Consider the following 18,468-nt stretch of genomic DNA (forward strand, 5'->3'; position numbering starts at 1 on the left):
GAGATTTAATTAACTGAATAGTTTAATTATTGAAGTTCACAATATTGCATTCTTTGAATGTGCGGATATGAGCTAGCTTTTAGCACTAAATAATTTTTGAAAATATTTACAACAAACATATACAAAAATATTTACAACAAACATTGACAAGACAAAAAAACAGGTGATACTGTTACTTGCACTGATGCACAAGTTACTAGGTTATCAAGATTACCAAGTAAACATTATTTTTTTTATATTTCCAGTAAATAACTATAAAAATTAAATCGATTTTCCCTGCCATACATGAAGAATTATTGAATGTCTGCACTTATTAGTGACTGATTGATTTTTAATCAAGATGATTAATTTTTGTTCTAGGTTGTTAAAGGAATACCCAGGTTTTGTGTTCACACCACGCTCAAGAGAGGAGCTTCCCCCAAATTTTCCGAGTGATATCCCTGGAATGTGCTATTTTCTGGATGCTTATATTCAAGGAACAAACTCACAGACTTGGTTTCAAAAGAGAGATTTGGGAGATGGCAATGCCAATTTTTTCGGTGAGGAAACAGGAATAGACTAAATTGTACATTCACAAATGTATAGAATAAATTTATAAATATTTGGATTTTTTTTTAATAAATTGAAATTTTTTAAAACTGTATGAAACCTGAAAGCACTTTAGATTGTTAACACCTGAAAGCCAGTATTAAAATTTCAGGAAGTATGTCACTGACTACTTTTTATTTTTCCTTTGCATAAGGAACATAGTCGCAAAAGCAATGTTGCAACGTCACTGTTGGAAATGCTACTATAAACTGTATTTTCCCTGTGGTAATTTGTAAGTACTACAGTTCTCTCTATACTGGGAATTCTAGATGTATTGTGTATGCAGTTTGTCAGGAAATGTAATGTGCAAGTGATGCAGCTACATGCAGTGTTGTGAGCTGGTGCTTATCAATGACTATGAAAATATTTTTTCTTAGAAATTCCGTAAGAAAATGTCCATTAAAATATTGTCATTGCCATCACATACTCCTTCCAGTCCATTGTGTGGGCCCCATCCTAGAAGGCTGCTGACCATCTTCTCACACCGACTGGTCAAAGTATGAGGGTGCTCAGCATTTTCTGGATCACGCTGCTAATTGTAGCTAATACACATGCACAGCAGAGTTACTGCTTACTGTTTCATGAACCTTATTTTGTATATAAAATGAATATAGATTAAAACACTGTATAATCACATACTAACGTCTCTGTAATCATCAAACTATTTTAGTTCATAGAGTTTTAAAAGTACTTAAAAATTATAATATCCACTTGTTATTATGTATTACAGCAATAAATGTTTTCTTTTTGTTGTCATTTAAAATTGAAATGTTTTAACAGAATGTAATAAAGTATGCTTTGAAATGTTTGCTTAGAAATGAAATTCCAGTCAGACTGTATGAAATGGAAGCACACCAGTTTAAAGCTCTGATCCTTATTCAAGGATGCAATGTGGATGTGATGTGCTATGGAAATGCCCATTGCATGCTCACTCTAAAGTTGCCAAGGGAATTTTCAGGTGAACAGAGATGCTTTTAAACATGAATATATTTACAAAGATAATACTACTACAGTACAAGCTTTTCTGTTGTTGCTGATGGAATATGAATGGAGAATTTAAAGGCTTTGCCTCTGGGCCTGGCACAATAGAGTTAATTAAGAGTTGTGAGTTTAGGATTCTGCCTCTAACTAGCAGATCCATCTGGCCAGAAATTCCTCTCTGCTGTACAGTTTGATCCCAACTGCAGGCTGGAGAACTGCACAGCTTATAGACTTACTACTACTCCCAGTAGTACCAGGTATTATTAGTTATTATTCTAGCCTCTTCACCTCCTTGAGGTTTGGCATATCAAACCGTAAAAATCTCTTCAAACCACTTCCAACTACAGTAAATTCACGAATACAAGCCGCATGGAGTATAAGCCGCATATCCGGTGTGTTGGCAACATTGATGTCTTTGTCAATAAATAAGCCGCACCCGGAATATTAGCCGCACTTTAGTTCGCTGTGAACTTTCACAAAGTCGTCATTTAGTAACACAATCGCGGGATCGCCGGGGCTTACTGGCTTACTGCCGACCTCGGAAACATTGTTTCCAAGTGAAAAAGACACACCCTTTATTTACAAGCCGAAAAAGACAGGAACAATAGTGTGGTCATTTTGCGAGCATTCCCAATGGATCCGCGTTGCCTTTAAACAGCCGCTTAGCCGCGCGGGCAGGCAGCTGAGCTCCAAGCGGAGCCACATCTCTGTGCTGGCACAGGAGCGGCCACTCTACCCGTCGCAGCCCCGCGGGGCGAGCGGCCGCTCTACCCGTCGCAGCCCCGCGGGGCGAGTGGCCGTTCTACCCCTCTCCCTGCGGGCTGAGCGGCTCCCCCAGCCCTCTCCCTGCAAGCTGATCGCCCGCTTCATCCCTCTCCCTGCGGGGCGAGAGGCTCCCCCAGCCCTCTCCCTGCGAGCCCAGCCAGCCCCGCAGCCGCACAAGACTGAAAACACTTTAAAAAGTACAGAGAAATATCACACACTTTTATCGAACTGCCGAGGTAACTCGCCGAGGTAACTCACCCCGATAACAACCCCTGCCCCTCAGTAACGCTGCCATCCACAGGCAGGCAATAAGCTGTTCTCTGATTGGTTCATCGTCAGAACAACGGGAAACCATGGATTTCAAACTGTTTCGGCTCGGGACTGGACTGGTATGATACCAGGTAAGGGCAGATATCACATTTTTGTTCATAAATTAGCCGCACCCAAATATTAGCTGCACTTCCGGGTTTCCACCAAAATTTTTGTCTAATTGCTGCGGCTTGTATTCGTGAAATTACTGTAAATCACATTTTGCTCTCTTAATATTTACGGGGAGCAATTACATTAGACTAAGGTGCTGGCTTTTTTCGTTTTCTGATCTTACATTCTGAAACTCATTGGTACATTGTGACCCCAATGAACCATTTTATCCTACTAGTTTTTGGTAGAAATTCATACATGTACCATCAGAATCTTGAGAAAAAATCTTAGAAGATACCGGAATTAAGAACATCTTAAAGCCATATTTCAATTCAGATTTCCGTAAGGAGCAAAACTTGAACCATTGAATCCTTGAGGCCTACTGTGTCCGTCAGAGATGCTTAGAAATAGTTCTGTGGCACAAAAATAGAACCAGAAAGTCTGCATATTATAAAAATACACATCTCTCTTGCACACACTAGATATATATGCACATATATACAAACACATGTATTTGTAACACTTTAGACTGCAGTGTTTCAAGGAAACAAGAACTATTGAAATCTTGGACACTGATCTTTCCAATATTATATTGGTCATACAATTCTATTGAGAGAAGTACCCAGAAATTACTAGCAGTCCCATGTGGGTACCCCTGGATATAAAAATGGGGGAGTATTTGTCTCCTCACAGTTCAGTTGGCTTATGTTATTAAACCAAGAATGATGGAGGTCAGTATGAATCTATCTGTCCCTTTTAAGAAATAAATAGGCTTTTAAACTAAAATTTTTTTTCTCACACCTACCAAATGGGCAAATCTACTGAATGGGAAGTATGTTTAGGAGGGAATTTCCTTTTGTCCCTAGAAGACAACTATTGCTGGACTGGGCGATGGCCATTCTCAAAGCCAAATTCCATATAAATCTGCCAGTAGATACCTTCTCTAGTGGTGACAACCTTCCAGGAATAATTCTGATAAGGTGCTTTAGTGTACACAGAAAGCAACATGCTTGAGTCTTAGTGAAGTAAATAGGATTTAGGCACATATTTAAGACAATGATTCATGAAAGTGCTTTAAAATGTACTTGTGTTTGGACCTGTTCTACAAAAACCCCCCTCAGTCCATTTAGCTTTAAACATAATTTAAGAATCACTGAAGCTGTTCCTCTGTTTAAATTATTTTGCTGAATAAATATATATTTAATAAGGGATAAATATTTTAATTGATCTTTTCACTTAGATCTAAAATATTCCTTTCACCTTTTAATTAATCATTTCACTTAAATTGAAAAAAATGAATCAGAAAGCTAATAAGCAAATTGTTGACATAAACAGAAGGAAGGCAATTTAACTGGTGCAATACTGGGACATTTTAGAAGGAAATAAAAGAATTGTTTTTAAGTTGACCTCTTCTGTAGTATAGTGTATAATATTGTGGAAATTTCCAGAGACTGTGCAATGCTATTTATGAAAATATAAAAATACTTTAGTATTGCGTCCAGAAACAGTTTTGTTATGTGTGAAATTTTCTTTTATTGGTTCATGAAGGTTCTGTGTGGCTGATTCCTGTTCACACTTAGAGTATGTGATGGAAGATACATTTTTATCACTGCAGTTTCTTTGCGAAAGAAGCATAAATGGCCCTCGAAATAAGTGGGTCCTTTGAATCTTAACATTGACATAGCTAAAGTAAAAGCTATACCAAAAGAATTCAGTTAATTTTATTTCATTCAGGCATGACCTGATAAGATTTCAGGGGGATGTTGAAAAAAATTTGCATTGCTGGTGTCAGAGGAAGTGCAATTAATGTGGAGCTGATGCTTTCTTTCTCTCTGAACTACTGTGCAAAATCAGAGCAAAGGGAGTCACAGAGACTAACAAAACAGTGAAGGACACAGATTAATTGGGCCCTTGGGACAGATCTACTTCTTCCTGGGAAAACCTGTGAAGGCAGAATTCAGACCTCCCCCAAACCCAGTTTATTTCTCCCATCACTTTCTTTTGCAATCTTTCCAGAAACAGCTACAATTAATAGTACAGGGGGCAAAATCAGTATTTCCAACTAAAGGCCATCAGAATTAAGGGAATTGCTCTTGAATCTTGGCAATGGGATTCTTTTCCAAACCCCACCCATCCTACAAACTAGAGGCCACTCCAGCTGCTAACATTTGTTTCATGCCTGCCCATTGTTCTGAAAAAGTGGTGGGAGATTTGCTTCCTGCAACAGCAAAGACTTTTGTGGCTGTTTGCCATAGTGTGTACGAGGTACTGAGCTGCTTTCAAAACTCTGCTCCAGTTCATCATAAGTCAGCTTGGCAGGAACCAAATTCAACTTTCTGAAATGAGAGCTAGGACTTGCTTTTCTGCCTCTAAAGTCTGCAAGGTGTATGCCACAACAGTCTTTGAGACTTCTGAAATCACCTCTGATGGTGTGGCTGCTCACAACTGCATAGGAAGAAAATAATCAGACACAAGGTTTGTTTGGTTTTGTTTTTATTTTAAATTTTCTAATCCTATTTGGGTATGTTCACTGACAGTCCTTTTATGCAGAGCACGAAGGGAGAGTAAAAACCACTGTCTTAGGTTACTGAGCATTACACTGAGCATTGCTCTGATACTGAAACACAAATAAAAAAAAGATAATCAATGATTCTGGAACCTTTGCTACATCCAGATGCCACAGTTTAAAGATACATACTCTCCAGAGCACAAGCAGTAGGATCTAAATGTTAAATGTGCAGTTAGGGTGGAACATGATGCTGGAAAACCAGTCAAAGAAGTAATAAACTGAAAGAATCTGAAACGAAGTAAACAACCTTATAAAGTTGTGTGTCTCATCTACTTTGGTAGACTTTTGATGCTGAAAACAAAGTCAAACTAGTCATTTCCTAATATAAGTGTAAATGAGCACATTGCTTTGCAGTGTCATTATAAGATGGCCTTCAAAGATCTGTGCTAAAATTGCTTCTCATTTTTTGAGCAGTACAAAATCACAAATTTTTGTACCACTATGGCAAATGCATATCCGGCATATACAGCAGCACGTAGTGGGAAATAACTGAGAGAATCCAGTAGCATCCCAAGGATTTGTAAAGGGGTGGATTCAGACATAGAAACATTTCCACTCTTCTGATTTTTTCAGCCCAGACAAAACCTGCCAAAAGAATATTAAGGACAAAGGCATTCCCAGGGGCTTTGGACTACAGGCACATGAAGATGAACAGGAGTCTTTCCACTGATTGCAGATGATGTTGGGGAAAATTTGCACATATGATTAGTTTGCTCTGCATGGCTAAGATTACATTCCTCTAACAGGAGGATGCAATAGAGCTCTCAGTTTCTCAAATGTACACGTTATTGCATTACAGGATAGCATGGAAATATTGAAGGCTGATTCATTATAGCTTGTCAATACTGAAAAATTAATGTAATGGGATAAGAGAACACAGTAGAGTGGTATAGTAGAAATAATGAATCTTGCTGAAGTGAACTTAAGAGGGTGCTTCTGTACCTGAAAAGTATTATGACAATTCCAAATGTCAAGTCTCAGACCTTAACTAAAAAATACCTACAGTTCAGTCCATGTGAGTAAAGTAACTCCATCTTCAGTACGTGGAATACAGTAATACCATATAAGGCAGCCTTTTTATTCAGGACTTCAGTAACAAAATGAACTGTAAAAGGAAAGTCCATAATAAAAAATGCAACTAGTGCTTGTGCATTAACACAAACCATATTGAGCTGAATGCAGATGTTCTTGGCCAGCTAGTGGTTTTGCCAAAGTTAGTGTCTCAGCAACTGCCCTTTCTCACAGCATAAAAGGATCCTATGCTACTTTTTGCTTCATGAATCTCACCAAGAATTGCCAAAGGAAGTCAGCATCTCAAATCAGGAAGAAACATGTTAAAATAAAAGATGTATAACATGTACCTAGTGTATGAGGGTATCCAAATGAGATTGTGTGCTATAGTGGAATCAGCTGCAGGTTTTATGGAAGTGCATCAGATACAGTCCAAATGTTTGTATGATGTGCATAATGCATGTGGCCTAATAGTTCTGATACCGACATGGTTGGGCCTTGGAAGCATAGCTCAATATTAACAGCTTAGTTTGACATTTGACATCTATCTTATTGACTTTGAGCCTCTCCTTCAGATGAAAGCAAATCTTCTTGCCTAAGACTTCCAGACAGTCTTGATTTTGATTGAGCAGGTATCTGGAATGGAGGCTTGTCCTACTCAACGAATCACTTGGTTGAATTCTTTAATTCAACATCTTCCAAGCTTTTAAAAGGAGGTCCCTGTTTTAGAAAACCAAATCAACTGTTGCTTGCTTGTATTCTGACCATGCTGTTTTTACTTCACATTTTACAAATCTCACATTGACTAGAACTTCCATTTGTATTATAATGGGTTAATCACAAGAACAGCCTGCAAATGCAACCTACCAAGCCTGAACCAAATCAGAAGAAAGGTAATTTCATATTTATCTAATGCAATTTTGACTTTTGTAGATATTAGCACTTTCAAAAAAGTGTCACTCAGGTACACAAAATCACCAGATAATCTACCTTCCAAAAGTCATGACCAAAAATAATTTCATATAATCTCTCTAATACTTGATGAGCATGAGGGCTTACCCCATATACAAAGTGGATTCCCTTGAAACCTGTGAAAAATGAAATACAGTAATTTCACGAATACAAGCCGCAGCAATTTGACAAAAATTTTGGTGGAAACCCGGAAGTGCGGCTAATAGTCGGGGGTGGCTAATCTGTGAATAATTTTCTGACATTTACAACCCCAGACGTGCCAGCCAGGGCGCCGAGCCAAGCATCTGCCAGTAAAAGCCGGCATTCCGCGATTGTTACAGTGTTACTGTGTTGCCCTGGCTCCCTGCAGGCAGCACGGGGGGTGGGGAGAGAGGCGGGAGAGCTCCTTCTTCCCTCCTCTGCCACAGCCCAGGGGAGAGACGGGGGGACCCTGCGCCACCATTGCCGCAGCTCGGGGAGGACGGGGGGGGCCGCGCCGCCATTGCCGCAGTTCGGGGAGGACGGGGGGGGGGGGCGCGCCGCCATTGCTGCGGCTCGGGGAGCCAACGGGGGCCCTGTGCCGCCATTGCCGCGGTTCGGGGAGGACGGCGGGGGGGGTGCGCCGCCATTGCCGCGGCTCGGGGAGCCGACGGGGGCCCTGTGCCGCCATTGCCGCGGCCCGGGGAGGACGGCGGGGGGGGGCGCCGCCATTGCCGCGGCTCGGGGAGGAGGGGGGGGCCACGCCGTCATTGCCGCGGCTCGGGGAGGACGGTGGGGGGGGGGGGCGCGCCGCCATTGCTGCGGCCCGGGGAGGAGGGGGGGGTGCTCTGCCCCTGCCCTCCGCCGCTGTGGCGGGAGCAGGGGGTGCTCTGTGCCCGGCCAGCACCGCAGCGTGAGCGAGGTGCTCTCTCCGTGCCCAGCCAGCGCCGCGGTGCGAGCGGGGCGTGCTCTCCGTGCCCGGGCAGCGCTGCAGTGGGAGCGGGGCGTGCTCTCCATGCCCGGCCAGCGCCACGGCGGGAGCGGGGCCGGGGTGAGCGAACCCAGAGGCGGCGGCCAGCCCTGAGTGGCAGCGCCAGGCTGGGCCACCTGGCCCCGTCAGCAGCCCCTAGCGGGCCGAGCCTGCACAGCCTTAGTTGAGCCAGTAAACCCCCCGCCATGCCGCGGTTCTGTTAGTATTTGGCAACTTTGTTGCATGCGGGTCCTCGCTGCGAATGACAGAGCGGCTTATATTCAGGTGCGGCTTATTTATGGACAAAGAACGAAATATTTGCCAACACCCAGAGATGCGGCTTATACTCAGTGCGGCTTGTATTCGTGAATTTACTGTATTTTTTTGCACCTATTCTGAATACAGTCAACTTGTTTCCGGCCTGGGATGGGCTGACAGGAATTCCTTGATATTTGTATCCTCAAAACTGTTTTATATGTGCTTGAAGGAGAAGACTAGCCACACTGGAGGGAAAAAGTGCCCAGTCTTGTCTTTTCACTACCAGCAGTAGGCACATAGAGATGTAACTACATTTGTAGGTTAGGATATGTTTTCCCATTTTTCCAAAATTTATTTCCTATCAAAAAGTAAAAAGTAGATAGTGACCTGACGTGTTCAAACCTTAGTTAATTGGTGACATCCCCTCTTTAGCTACAGGAAAGCACAGCCTTTGATCAGGTTCCAACAGTATGATTTATTACATTATTTCTGTTGCCAGTTTCCTGGAAATTGAAGAGATTTTTAGAGATTTGCATCTCTTTAGTTTTTGCTTGGTTTTCTATACAGAGATATTCAACCAGTAGTTTGGAGTGGTTTGTTTAATTTATCTAAATACTTTCCTCCCTTCAAAATTATCATATTACTTGTATGATTTTAACTGGCTATACAGAAGCTTTTGTTCTGGGTAATTCTTTTAAAAAACCTAAAATTCGTTTTCCCAGTAGATTTGGACTGTGTTAACTAAAATTGATGACTCTGCCTCCATGACCTAAAAGTAGGGTTTGCCTCTGCTGTTCTTGGAATGTCTGCTGAGATGATTTTGCCAAATTTCTAATGCCTATTCATTTGTATCCTCACGGGAATTTTTAAAAGCTCTTAACACAGTTTCAAAAGTTCACCAGGCAGTAGTTGAAATTTCAAAAGATTTTGCAGGCCTCCATTTTTTAACTTGTTTACATGGAATTTCCAACACCAATGCTTCATATTTGTTACAAGAACTATGTGAATGGTTCAAATGTTAAATTTATTCTGCACTATTTTACTAAGGTCTGAAATTCTGTAATTTTACTTATATTTAGAAACCATCTGGTCTGACTAGTGTTTATGGCATCACATAGTAAGGTTTCTGCCCAAAAGCTACTACACTAGTAGTCCACTAGGTACTCATCCCCTTACCCGCCTAGATTAAAACTAATTATCTTTTTAGTACGTCTTGATTCTTCTTAGACAAGTTTAAGAAAATCAGTGGTCTCCCTAGAATTATTTCACACACTGAGGCCAGGTCTTTTGATTGTACAAAGGGCTATAAACTATGTGGTGGTGTATTTTTTTTTTTTTTTATTCCTTGTGTATTATAACATATGATAGAGTGTGTTATTTCTGAACTGGCCTTGGCATATTACCTCTGCTCAAAACCTTCTGTTACTGTAAGCATCATACCTTACTTATAGAACCCTCTAACTCATATTCAGTAGGTTAATGATATAACACAGTGTTTATTCACACTGACACCTGAGGACTCATAAAACATACAAAAACCCCAGTAATGGAAGCACTCGTTATTATGTTTTTGGCTTCATTGGCTTTTCAGAAATGAATGCACAGGAGTAGAAATATCTGCGATGACTTTGTCGCTCAGATTCTTCCCTTTTTTGGGGGACATTTTTCTTTCTAAAAGCTAAGCGGTACAAGAAATTCTTGCGAAGGCAACCTCTGCACAGAGAACAGACTCCAGGGCAAGCACGCGTTGCCCTACAGATGTCCACCCAAGCACTACGTGCAGGATGGGTACGAGCAGGAACGCGCCGGACGCAGACATCAAATCCTCCCCGTCGAACACGAGCAGAGGCCGCCCCTCAAGCCCCGGGCGGCGCCGTCCCGCGGCCCCCGCGCGGCCCTCGGCCTCCCGCAGCCCCGCCTCCACCTCTGATTGGAGGAGCACGCGGTGGCCGCGCCCGTCATTGGCTCCTCGGGCAGCTGTCGCGCTCGCCATTGGCTGCCGCCGGGTGCCACTCGGGACGGCGGCGGCAGCTGGAGGTGGTGAAGCAGACGGGCCCATCCTCTGCTGGCGGCGGTACCGGCACCACCGGCACCATGGTGAGCTACTCCGGGCCGCCCGCCCTGCCTGGGGCCGGGGCGCGTCCTCTCTGCCGAGCACCGGGCCCGCGGTGGGAGGGAGGCTGAATCCACTTGGGAAGGGGGAAGCCGGACCACGGCCCTTTGTTTCGGGGAGAGATGGGTGATGTTTCGGTGGGGTCGCTTCCCGCCGGGGTGATGAGAAGGGTGGGGTGGGATGCTGCGGGCGGGGGAAGGGGCTCCCCTAACGCCCGGTGCCTGACCGTGTGCCACCGCCTCGTCCTGCCCCTCAGTACGGCTTCGTTAATCACGCCTTGGAGCTGCTCGTCATCCGCAACTACGGCCCCGCCGTCTGGGAGGACATCAAGTAAGTGTCTGTGCGTGTGTCCGTGTGTCTGTGTGCGCGCCTGTCCGCCGGGGCGCGCAGGGCCGGGAGCCGAGGCCGGCCGGATTCCGTGTACCGGCGCCCCGTTTATTGTCCGCGCGTGCCGGGCGGATCTGCGGGCCGGCAGGAACTGGCAGCAGCGCCAGCAGCGGTACACCCAGACCGGCAGAGGCACCCTGGATGGCGGCTCCCAGTCGTGACAGGGCCAGCGTGCAGCACCTCGTCCCGCTCGCACTCTTCCTTAACCATCTCCAAGACCCGCCTTGTTCCACCTTGACCGGTCTCCAGGAGCCGCAGCGGGGCCGGCCTTGATCCCTCGGTTTCCTCGGTTATATGGAGCATGTGGCGGAAGTAATGTCCTTGCATGAGACCACCAGGTGAACCATGCAACAGTTACATCTCTTTACATCCTTGATGGAACTAAGATACAGTGTTTATTAAACACCTAAAAATATTGTCCGATTTTGGTAATGTCCTCAGCTTGAAATCAAAACAGTCATTGATTATTATAGAGAAATATATATAGGAATGTATAGAAGGATGGTTTTTGGCTTCTTTTCTTGAGCCTGATTTCTTGTGCCCAACCCTTGCATTTCTGGTGGTATAACATTTTTCTGAGAAGCTGACTATCTTCACTTTAAACCTTTGATCAGTTGTGAGATTGCACTGAAAGTTTTAAATGGGTGTGCAAACAAAATTCTCTTTATCTTAAAAATAATAGTATGAATCACTGGGCAAAACTACAACAAAAATTTTTATAAGGATATAAAAGCTTACAGAGTTGTAGGCTTGCTTCGTTGGGGTTTAGGTAACGTGTTCAGAAGAAATGATCTCTTGATAAGGAATCAAGAGATTGCATTTATTTTGGGCCAATTTTAATATGTCAGTGTTGATGTTGATTTTATAATATGTTGCTGTTGTCTTAATGCCATTTTTGGAGTCAAAGGCCAGTTTTGATTATGAGTTTTTTGTTACTATGACATACTTTTTTTCATAAAATCATTTGTTAAGAATGTGGTAACCTTGCACAGTACCATGAAATCAGAGAATCTTAGAGATGTGCTCTGAAGGGGGCCTCTGGAAGTAATCTAGTCCAGTTTCTGTTCCAACCTGGGTTGTTACTGGCATTAAGTCAGGGTTCAGCTATGACTTTTGTCTAGCTGAGTCTCTAAAATCACCAAAGGTGAGTTCACACTTGTGGTTCAGCAGGCATTCATTGTTCTATTGATCCCTGACAAGTACTCTGTAAATTACTGTTTGCAAATACAGTTCTGTGCATACCACAGATGAACCTTTAGTGTGCGCCACAGAGTTTTATGCTATAAGTGAGGCATTTCTTTTCCTTACATACTGACTATTTCTAAACACAGTGATCTATTTTGAGTTCCTATGTTTTGATTTATTTTAATGGCATATGTAAATTAAGGGGTGATAAAATAGCAACACATGCATCATTTTCCATGAAAATTAAAATAAATAAATAAAATAAAAATATGTATGAAATATGTTCACTCTTTTTTGGCATGGCATCCCTTACCAAGATGCCTTTAAGTATCATGGACCGCATTTTGTCCAGATTACCCAGTGAATATGAATTTGTATTTTAGATCAATCTATTGGAGGAGATACAGAGTTTCATCTTCTAGTGTAAGACCATGCTGCAGACTGTCAGAACACAGCCATAATTTCTGATGTATCCTATCTCTTTAGATTTTGGAAACACCTAGTAGAATACTGAAGATAACTAAAGCCCATGAGAAATATTACTCATATAACACTTTGGAGAACTTTAATAGAAATATACAAAATATTTTTCTAAGGTCAGCTGTGAAAATTCAGGAAGCTGGTATGGCCTGTTTCTGCATTTCAAATGAGAAACATTTATGTCTTGTAGCAGCCCAGCAGGTAGGCTCTGCTGTGAGTTCACAAGAAGATGGCCCTCTGGAAGGAAACTAGCATGACATTACCCAGAAGATGATTGGAGTGTGATCTTCAAGAAGGAGGCAGTGTATTTGCAACAGCTCCATTTACCATAGCTCCTTGTGTGAAATTGGTCAGCATGGGGTTTTATTCAGCAGTATTTCTCAGCTGTGCATTCTAGGGTTTGAAATGAGTAAACCAGCCCTCACTGGAACACATTATAGTGATGCTGATTTAGGGAATGGTAGTGTCAACTGGTAGCCAAGTGATGTTGGGGAAAAGCTTGGATGTTTTATCTTTTATAAGCAAATAAAAACATCTTGCAAAGGCTTTTTTGTTAGAACTGTTGATCATTTATGAAACAGCAAGAAAGTACTGAACAGTGTTGTGGTATGCTTAATTGAATCAGTTGAATCACTGATGACTGGAGAAATAATTAATGAAGTCAACAAAACCAAGAGGAACTTTGCACTGTTAATGAGGTTGAATTTGCTTCATGATTTTTGTGAAGTAGATAGGCCTTTGGATAGGTCAGTACAAAATTTCTTACCTAAGCTTTTTTGGTTTTTTTAATGTTGAACTGATCACATACTGCTATTTTGCTCTCTCGGAAGTGACCACATAAGATGTGAATTAGCGTTGCAGAGTGGTGGATTATGACTGCTGAGTGATTCTCAAATGCCAGCAGGTGAATTTGTACTTAATATTGATAGAAGGGAAAAGAAAACATAGAACTAAATAAACTGAAGTAATGAAATCTGATCATTCTTGGGAAAAAAAAGTGCATTTTAAAAAGTTAAATACTGAATTGAAAGAGTATTCTTCATATGAAACATGGAAACTCCTTTGTAGCATGTTCAGTCCAAAGTGGTTTTGAATGAAGCTTTTACATAGAGAATTTGGGTACACAAATAGTTGAATTTGATGCTCTTACGAGAGTGGTGTTTTCAGGGCCCTCACTTACTGTGAACTGAGTTAGAATGATGATTTCAAGTCTCTGTATCTGTTATTTTGTTCATTTTTCAGCATTCTTGTAAAACCATGATCTATCTGAAAAAGATACATACTGTTTTTTAATGGCGCAGAATGGAATTCTTGGGACAGTTAGCCTCCATGTTATTTTCATCCGCTAAAAAAAAAACATAACTAAACAACAGACTTCTTTTACACATCATATAATAAGGCACTAAGTTCATGGAAAAATTACTGTATATATTTGAATTTAAAATAAGACTAAGAAAGCTGTCATATAAGTAATGAAAGGTAATCTTGATTTATGGAGCCTTTACTCATTTTCTCAACAGCAAAGTCTCAAAAATTTACTTCTCCTTAGGGTTTTCTCTGACTGCCACTTGCAGAATTGAGAATTTGAACTAGTGGATGGGGTCTTTGTGATGAACCCCTAGAATCATTAGAGTGATTTAGCAAAGCTGGATGAGGAAGAGGGAGTGAGAGGGGAAAGTCCTTCTGTAGTTGCTGAATTCTGCAGTAGCAGATTTTTCTTGATGGAAAGTGAACATGATTCACCATAGTCCTTTATTTTGCTTACTAGCAGTTGTAAGCTGCACATACAGTGCTCATTGTAATTCACTATTTCAGTCCTTGGAAGGGAAGATTTAAGACCTGCGGTGCAATAGAGACAGACTCTTGATCAGTGCTTCACTAGCTCTGCAAAGAGTTACTAAATGAACAGTTAACGTAGGACTGTTAACCACACTTTTGCTGAGAAAACAGTTTTCATTTGTTCCTTCTATACTTGAGAGAAAACGTCTTCTGAATCCTTTATTTTGGCATTAGAGATCTTCTAGTCCTCCACAGCCAATATAAACTGAAAGTTGTCAGGCCTGGACATTCCCATGTTCATGCAATTCTCATGTCTGTTTAAGGCCAGATTTGTACTGCTGGGTGATATGATAGTATGTGCACACAATTGCCAGTAGTGCATGTGAAATTACTGTCCATGTACCTGTCCTAAACAATGCAGAGAGATTACTCATATTGTCAAAATAAATAAAAATTTCCAGGGCTTAAGAAATTGTATTCCCTAGTATGTTTCTATGGTGGGCATATTTTTAGGGTGTGTGATAGTACATTTTTAAAAGAGTCCTCTGTCATAAAATCTGAGCTCTTCTGCAACAGGTATCACTTATGAACTACCAATATATGTGAAATTCTGATCCCTCCATTCAGCAGTTCTAAGGGTTTAATTGTGTAGCAAGCATTGACTGGGATGTCTTCTTGAAACAGCTCCAGGTCAATATGTGGGAGCTAGAGCAATGTTGTCAGCAGGGAATATGAAGAGTCTTTTCCTGTATTTCCCAACCCTATTCCTCTGTGTTTGATTAAATGAATACAGGATTTTCCCACGGGCTCCTAAATCTGAATTGAGGCCAGGTTAGATGCTCAAACTGTGATGCTTTCAAACATACTGCCAAGAAAATGAATGAGAACAAAAAAATCTAATAAAGAAATTCATTAAAAGGCTTCATCACAAGTCTGTCCAGTAAATTAATATTTTTCCCACACAGGCATATGAAATATCTGGACTTGGAAAATTAAATGGCACAGCCAGTCAGTCACAGTCTTCATCTTCCTTCTGTTTTTATGGTAGAAGTCCCCACAAAAAAACATGTAGCGTGGAAAAGCTGGAATGGGAGTTGAAACTTAATGTTTGCTAAAAGCAACTAGCTAGAGGTGAAAATACTTTTTATTTTATTTGGGAGAAGTGTTCAAACTTGCACAGTTGAAAAGTAGGCTTTTTTTGCCCCTTTTCTGTCTGTACCTTAGCATGAGGATATATAAATCAAGTAATAGCCTTACATCTCTGGTGCTCAATGCTTAATGTAAAATTAAGGCATCTTCTCCTGCCTTTGCCCTGTTTTGTCCTTTGGAGGGGTTGGGATGGCATGTGCTGTCCACACTTTTAAATACCAGGACTCCAGGTGTGAGGAGCCTTCTGGCCAGCACAAACTTTACAGGGACCCAGTGGTCTGGAAGTGCACACTACAAAAGAGCAAAAGTCAATTGCTTATCCTAGGAGGAAGGAAACTTTTGTTCCCCAGGCTTCACAGATTATCACCTACTAAGGTTCCAGGCAAAAAACTTTTTTTTCTGTAAGTATCCTGTTATGGTTAAAATGGTGAAACACTAAGGATTGAGAAATTGTCCTGGTGCAATATGGAAAAGGAAAGTGGAAAACTCTGCTCAGTTTCAAATTGGGTTCAACTGAAGTGGTAGAATATTGTACCATTTGGGGGAGGGCCTGAAAATGAAAACTAAACCAGACAGAAACTTCTACATCGTATTGGTGAAGGTTAACATAGGTCAGAGTGTAGTGACTTGGTGTGGCTTCTGCAATGAAATGTAGGTGATTTAAGAATACACATTATTGGGTAAATTTTCAAAGGCATTCCTAGCAGTTAGATTTATTAGTAGTGTTGTAGGTTGCCTACTTAAGTCAGGAAAGATAGATGCTTTTATTCATTTACGTATCTAAACATGGTACTCCCCTGATTTCGCTAGCATTGAAATAACTAAGAACTCACTGATAGGATGTGCTATTCTGATTAATTATATTTGTAGTTACATACTAAAATAGTAAACAATGTGATTAATATAAAATAAATATTAAATGCCTTTAAGAAAATATTTTATAATTTTGGATTACATTGTTTCCTGAGAACTTCTCACATACCAAAAACTGTCCTTTTTTATGCTATTTAAAGCAAATAAGAAAAACTTTTTTAGCTGCAGAATGAAGGTCCCAGCTTGGCTTACTCTGTCTGTATGCTGAGTTCAGAATGTCACTGTGTGTTTTTCTTTTCACTAGTATATCAAAACAAAACTAACTTATATTTGTTGACAAATCCTGTGAGAATCAAGACTTTGGCCTACTACTACTGCTTAGCACAGTGTTTAGATGTAGTAATAGCTCCTACTATAGTGTAGTTCGTCTTTTCAGAAATCTAGGAAAATATGGACAACAGTTTTGCTGAAAGATTAAGTTGCAATAGTCAGCTCTTAAGATTTGCTGGAATTTAGATGATTTGTAGGTCTCATGCTGGAAGGTTGTAAAGTCCATGAAAGTTGCTTTTTGAGCGTAAAAGGTACAGTAATTTCACACGTATAAGGCGCACCCTTTTGACTAAAATTTTGGTCCCAACCCGGAGGTGCGCCTTATATCGGAGCGCCCTGTATAAGGACAAAGTTCGGAAATTTGCCCACCCGGAAGTGCGAGCCACAGGCCGAGCCGAATTCACGAATTGAGCACCTGCCAGTAAAACCCGCAATTGCATGATTGTTAGAAATTGGTTACAGAGGGACCGGGCTCCCACTGGCACCGTGGGGGAAAGCGGGCTCCCTCCCACCAGCACTGCGGGGAAAGTGGGCTCCCGCGAGTGCTACGGGGGGAGCAGAGCTCGCAAATTGAGCACCTACCAGTAAAACCTGTGATTACGTGATTGTTACAAATTGGTTCCTTGCTGCGAATGAAAGTGCACCTTATACTCTGGTGCACCTTGTATATGGACAAAGTTCGTAAATTTGCCATCACCTGGAAGTACGCCTTATACCCCAGTGTGCCTTATACTCATGAAATTACTGTATCTTAAAAAGCCAGCACCACTAGTCACATATTGGGTACTCTAAATGAATGAAACCTTTTTGATCTGTGATGTCCTTGCCTGTTTTAAATGGAAATGGTATAATTGGCCTCATGAGATTGTTGGACAGCTAATTAATGCTTCTGCATGCAATTAGTGGAGATCAATTCCATAGGAAGACTTACTAGAAAGGACTAATTCTCTCTTCAGAACTGGATTTAAAAACTGCTGTAAATCAAGCCTGAGGTTATATATTGAGGAATGGCATAAAATAAAACACGAAATAGTTGTGCATTAGTGGAGTAGGATCTAGCTTCAGTACTGAAGGAACTGGAAGCCTGGAGGAAGAGGAACAGGTTCTGTGGGCTCGTGGGTGTGACTGGGTGTATCATACAGGCTCAGGAACAGACAGGGAAAATGTTGCTTGGAGCAAACTGCTGTAATGTTGAGTGGACCTGAATCCATCTTTCCTGTTTTCACTAAACTACAAAAAAACCCCTAAAAACCAAAAAACTCAACCGAACAAAAAACCCACCAGATGCTTATGACTCTTTATGAGACATGTTTTATTTCTTTGTTATTGTTCTGGAAAGTGTTTTTCATGTTTTCAGCTGACCGTAGATTCTGTATATAGGACAACCCTTTAAAAAGCATGTAAAACAGTACCATAGTCTGTAACAATCTGTCTACAGTGATAACAGCATCACTTATGGTAGGAGAGATTTTGGATAATCATCACCTTAGAATGTAAAGTTTTTGGAGAAAATCTATTTGTGTATGTAGGTACATATGCAAATAAATATTGATGTACATGCCTATGTGTATGTGCATATTATGTCTTTACAATCACCATATGCCCAGAACAATAAAACTGCCATCTAAACAGGAGATGAGAATCAAATAGCTATACAAAATGTGAGGTGGGGCACTTCAGTTAGTAATCATTTGTAGTGGAAGCAAGTGAAAAGCCTTCCAGTTATCTTTGGTATTTCTT

General features: G+C 41.4%; 2 protein-coding genes across 3 annotated transcripts in view; both read left to right on the forward strand.

Annotated features, from left to right (window-relative positions):
* Positions 1-1,411, forward strand: part of GUCY1A1 (guanylate cyclase 1 soluble subunit alpha 1) — a 36,725-nt gene extending 35,314 nt beyond the window's left edge. Inside the window, exon 9 of the mRNA XM_033060766.1 lies at positions 361-1,411. Within this exon, the coding sequence (XP_032916657.1) occupies positions 361-562 (202 nt within the window). The 3' untranslated portion in view covers positions 563-1,411. The remainder of the gene's footprint in view (positions 1-360) is intronic.
* A 9,069-nt stretch (positions 1,412-10,480) lies between these two features.
* GUCY1B1 (guanylate cyclase 1 soluble subunit beta 1) overlaps positions 10,481-18,468 on the forward strand; it is a 52,254-nt gene continuing 44,266 nt past the window's right edge. Inside the window, exons 1-2 of one of the 2 annotated variants that reach the window (XM_033059855.1) lie at positions 10,481-10,589; positions 10,862-10,935. In XM_033059855.1, coding sequence (XP_032915746.1) covers positions 10,587-10,589; positions 10,862-10,935 — 77 coding nt within the window. In that variant the 5' untranslated portion in view covers positions 10,481-10,586. The remainder of the gene's footprint in view (positions 10,590-10,861; positions 10,936-18,468) is intronic. The other variant, XM_033059856.1, reaches the window with a different exon arrangement.

The sequence above is a fragment of the Catharus ustulatus genome, chromosome 5, assembly GCF_009819885.2.
Source record: "Catharus ustulatus isolate bCatUst1 chromosome 5, bCatUst1.pri.v2, whole genome shotgun sequence".
Taxonomy (NCBI): Eukaryota; Metazoa; Chordata; class Aves; order Passeriformes; family Turdidae; genus Catharus; species Catharus ustulatus.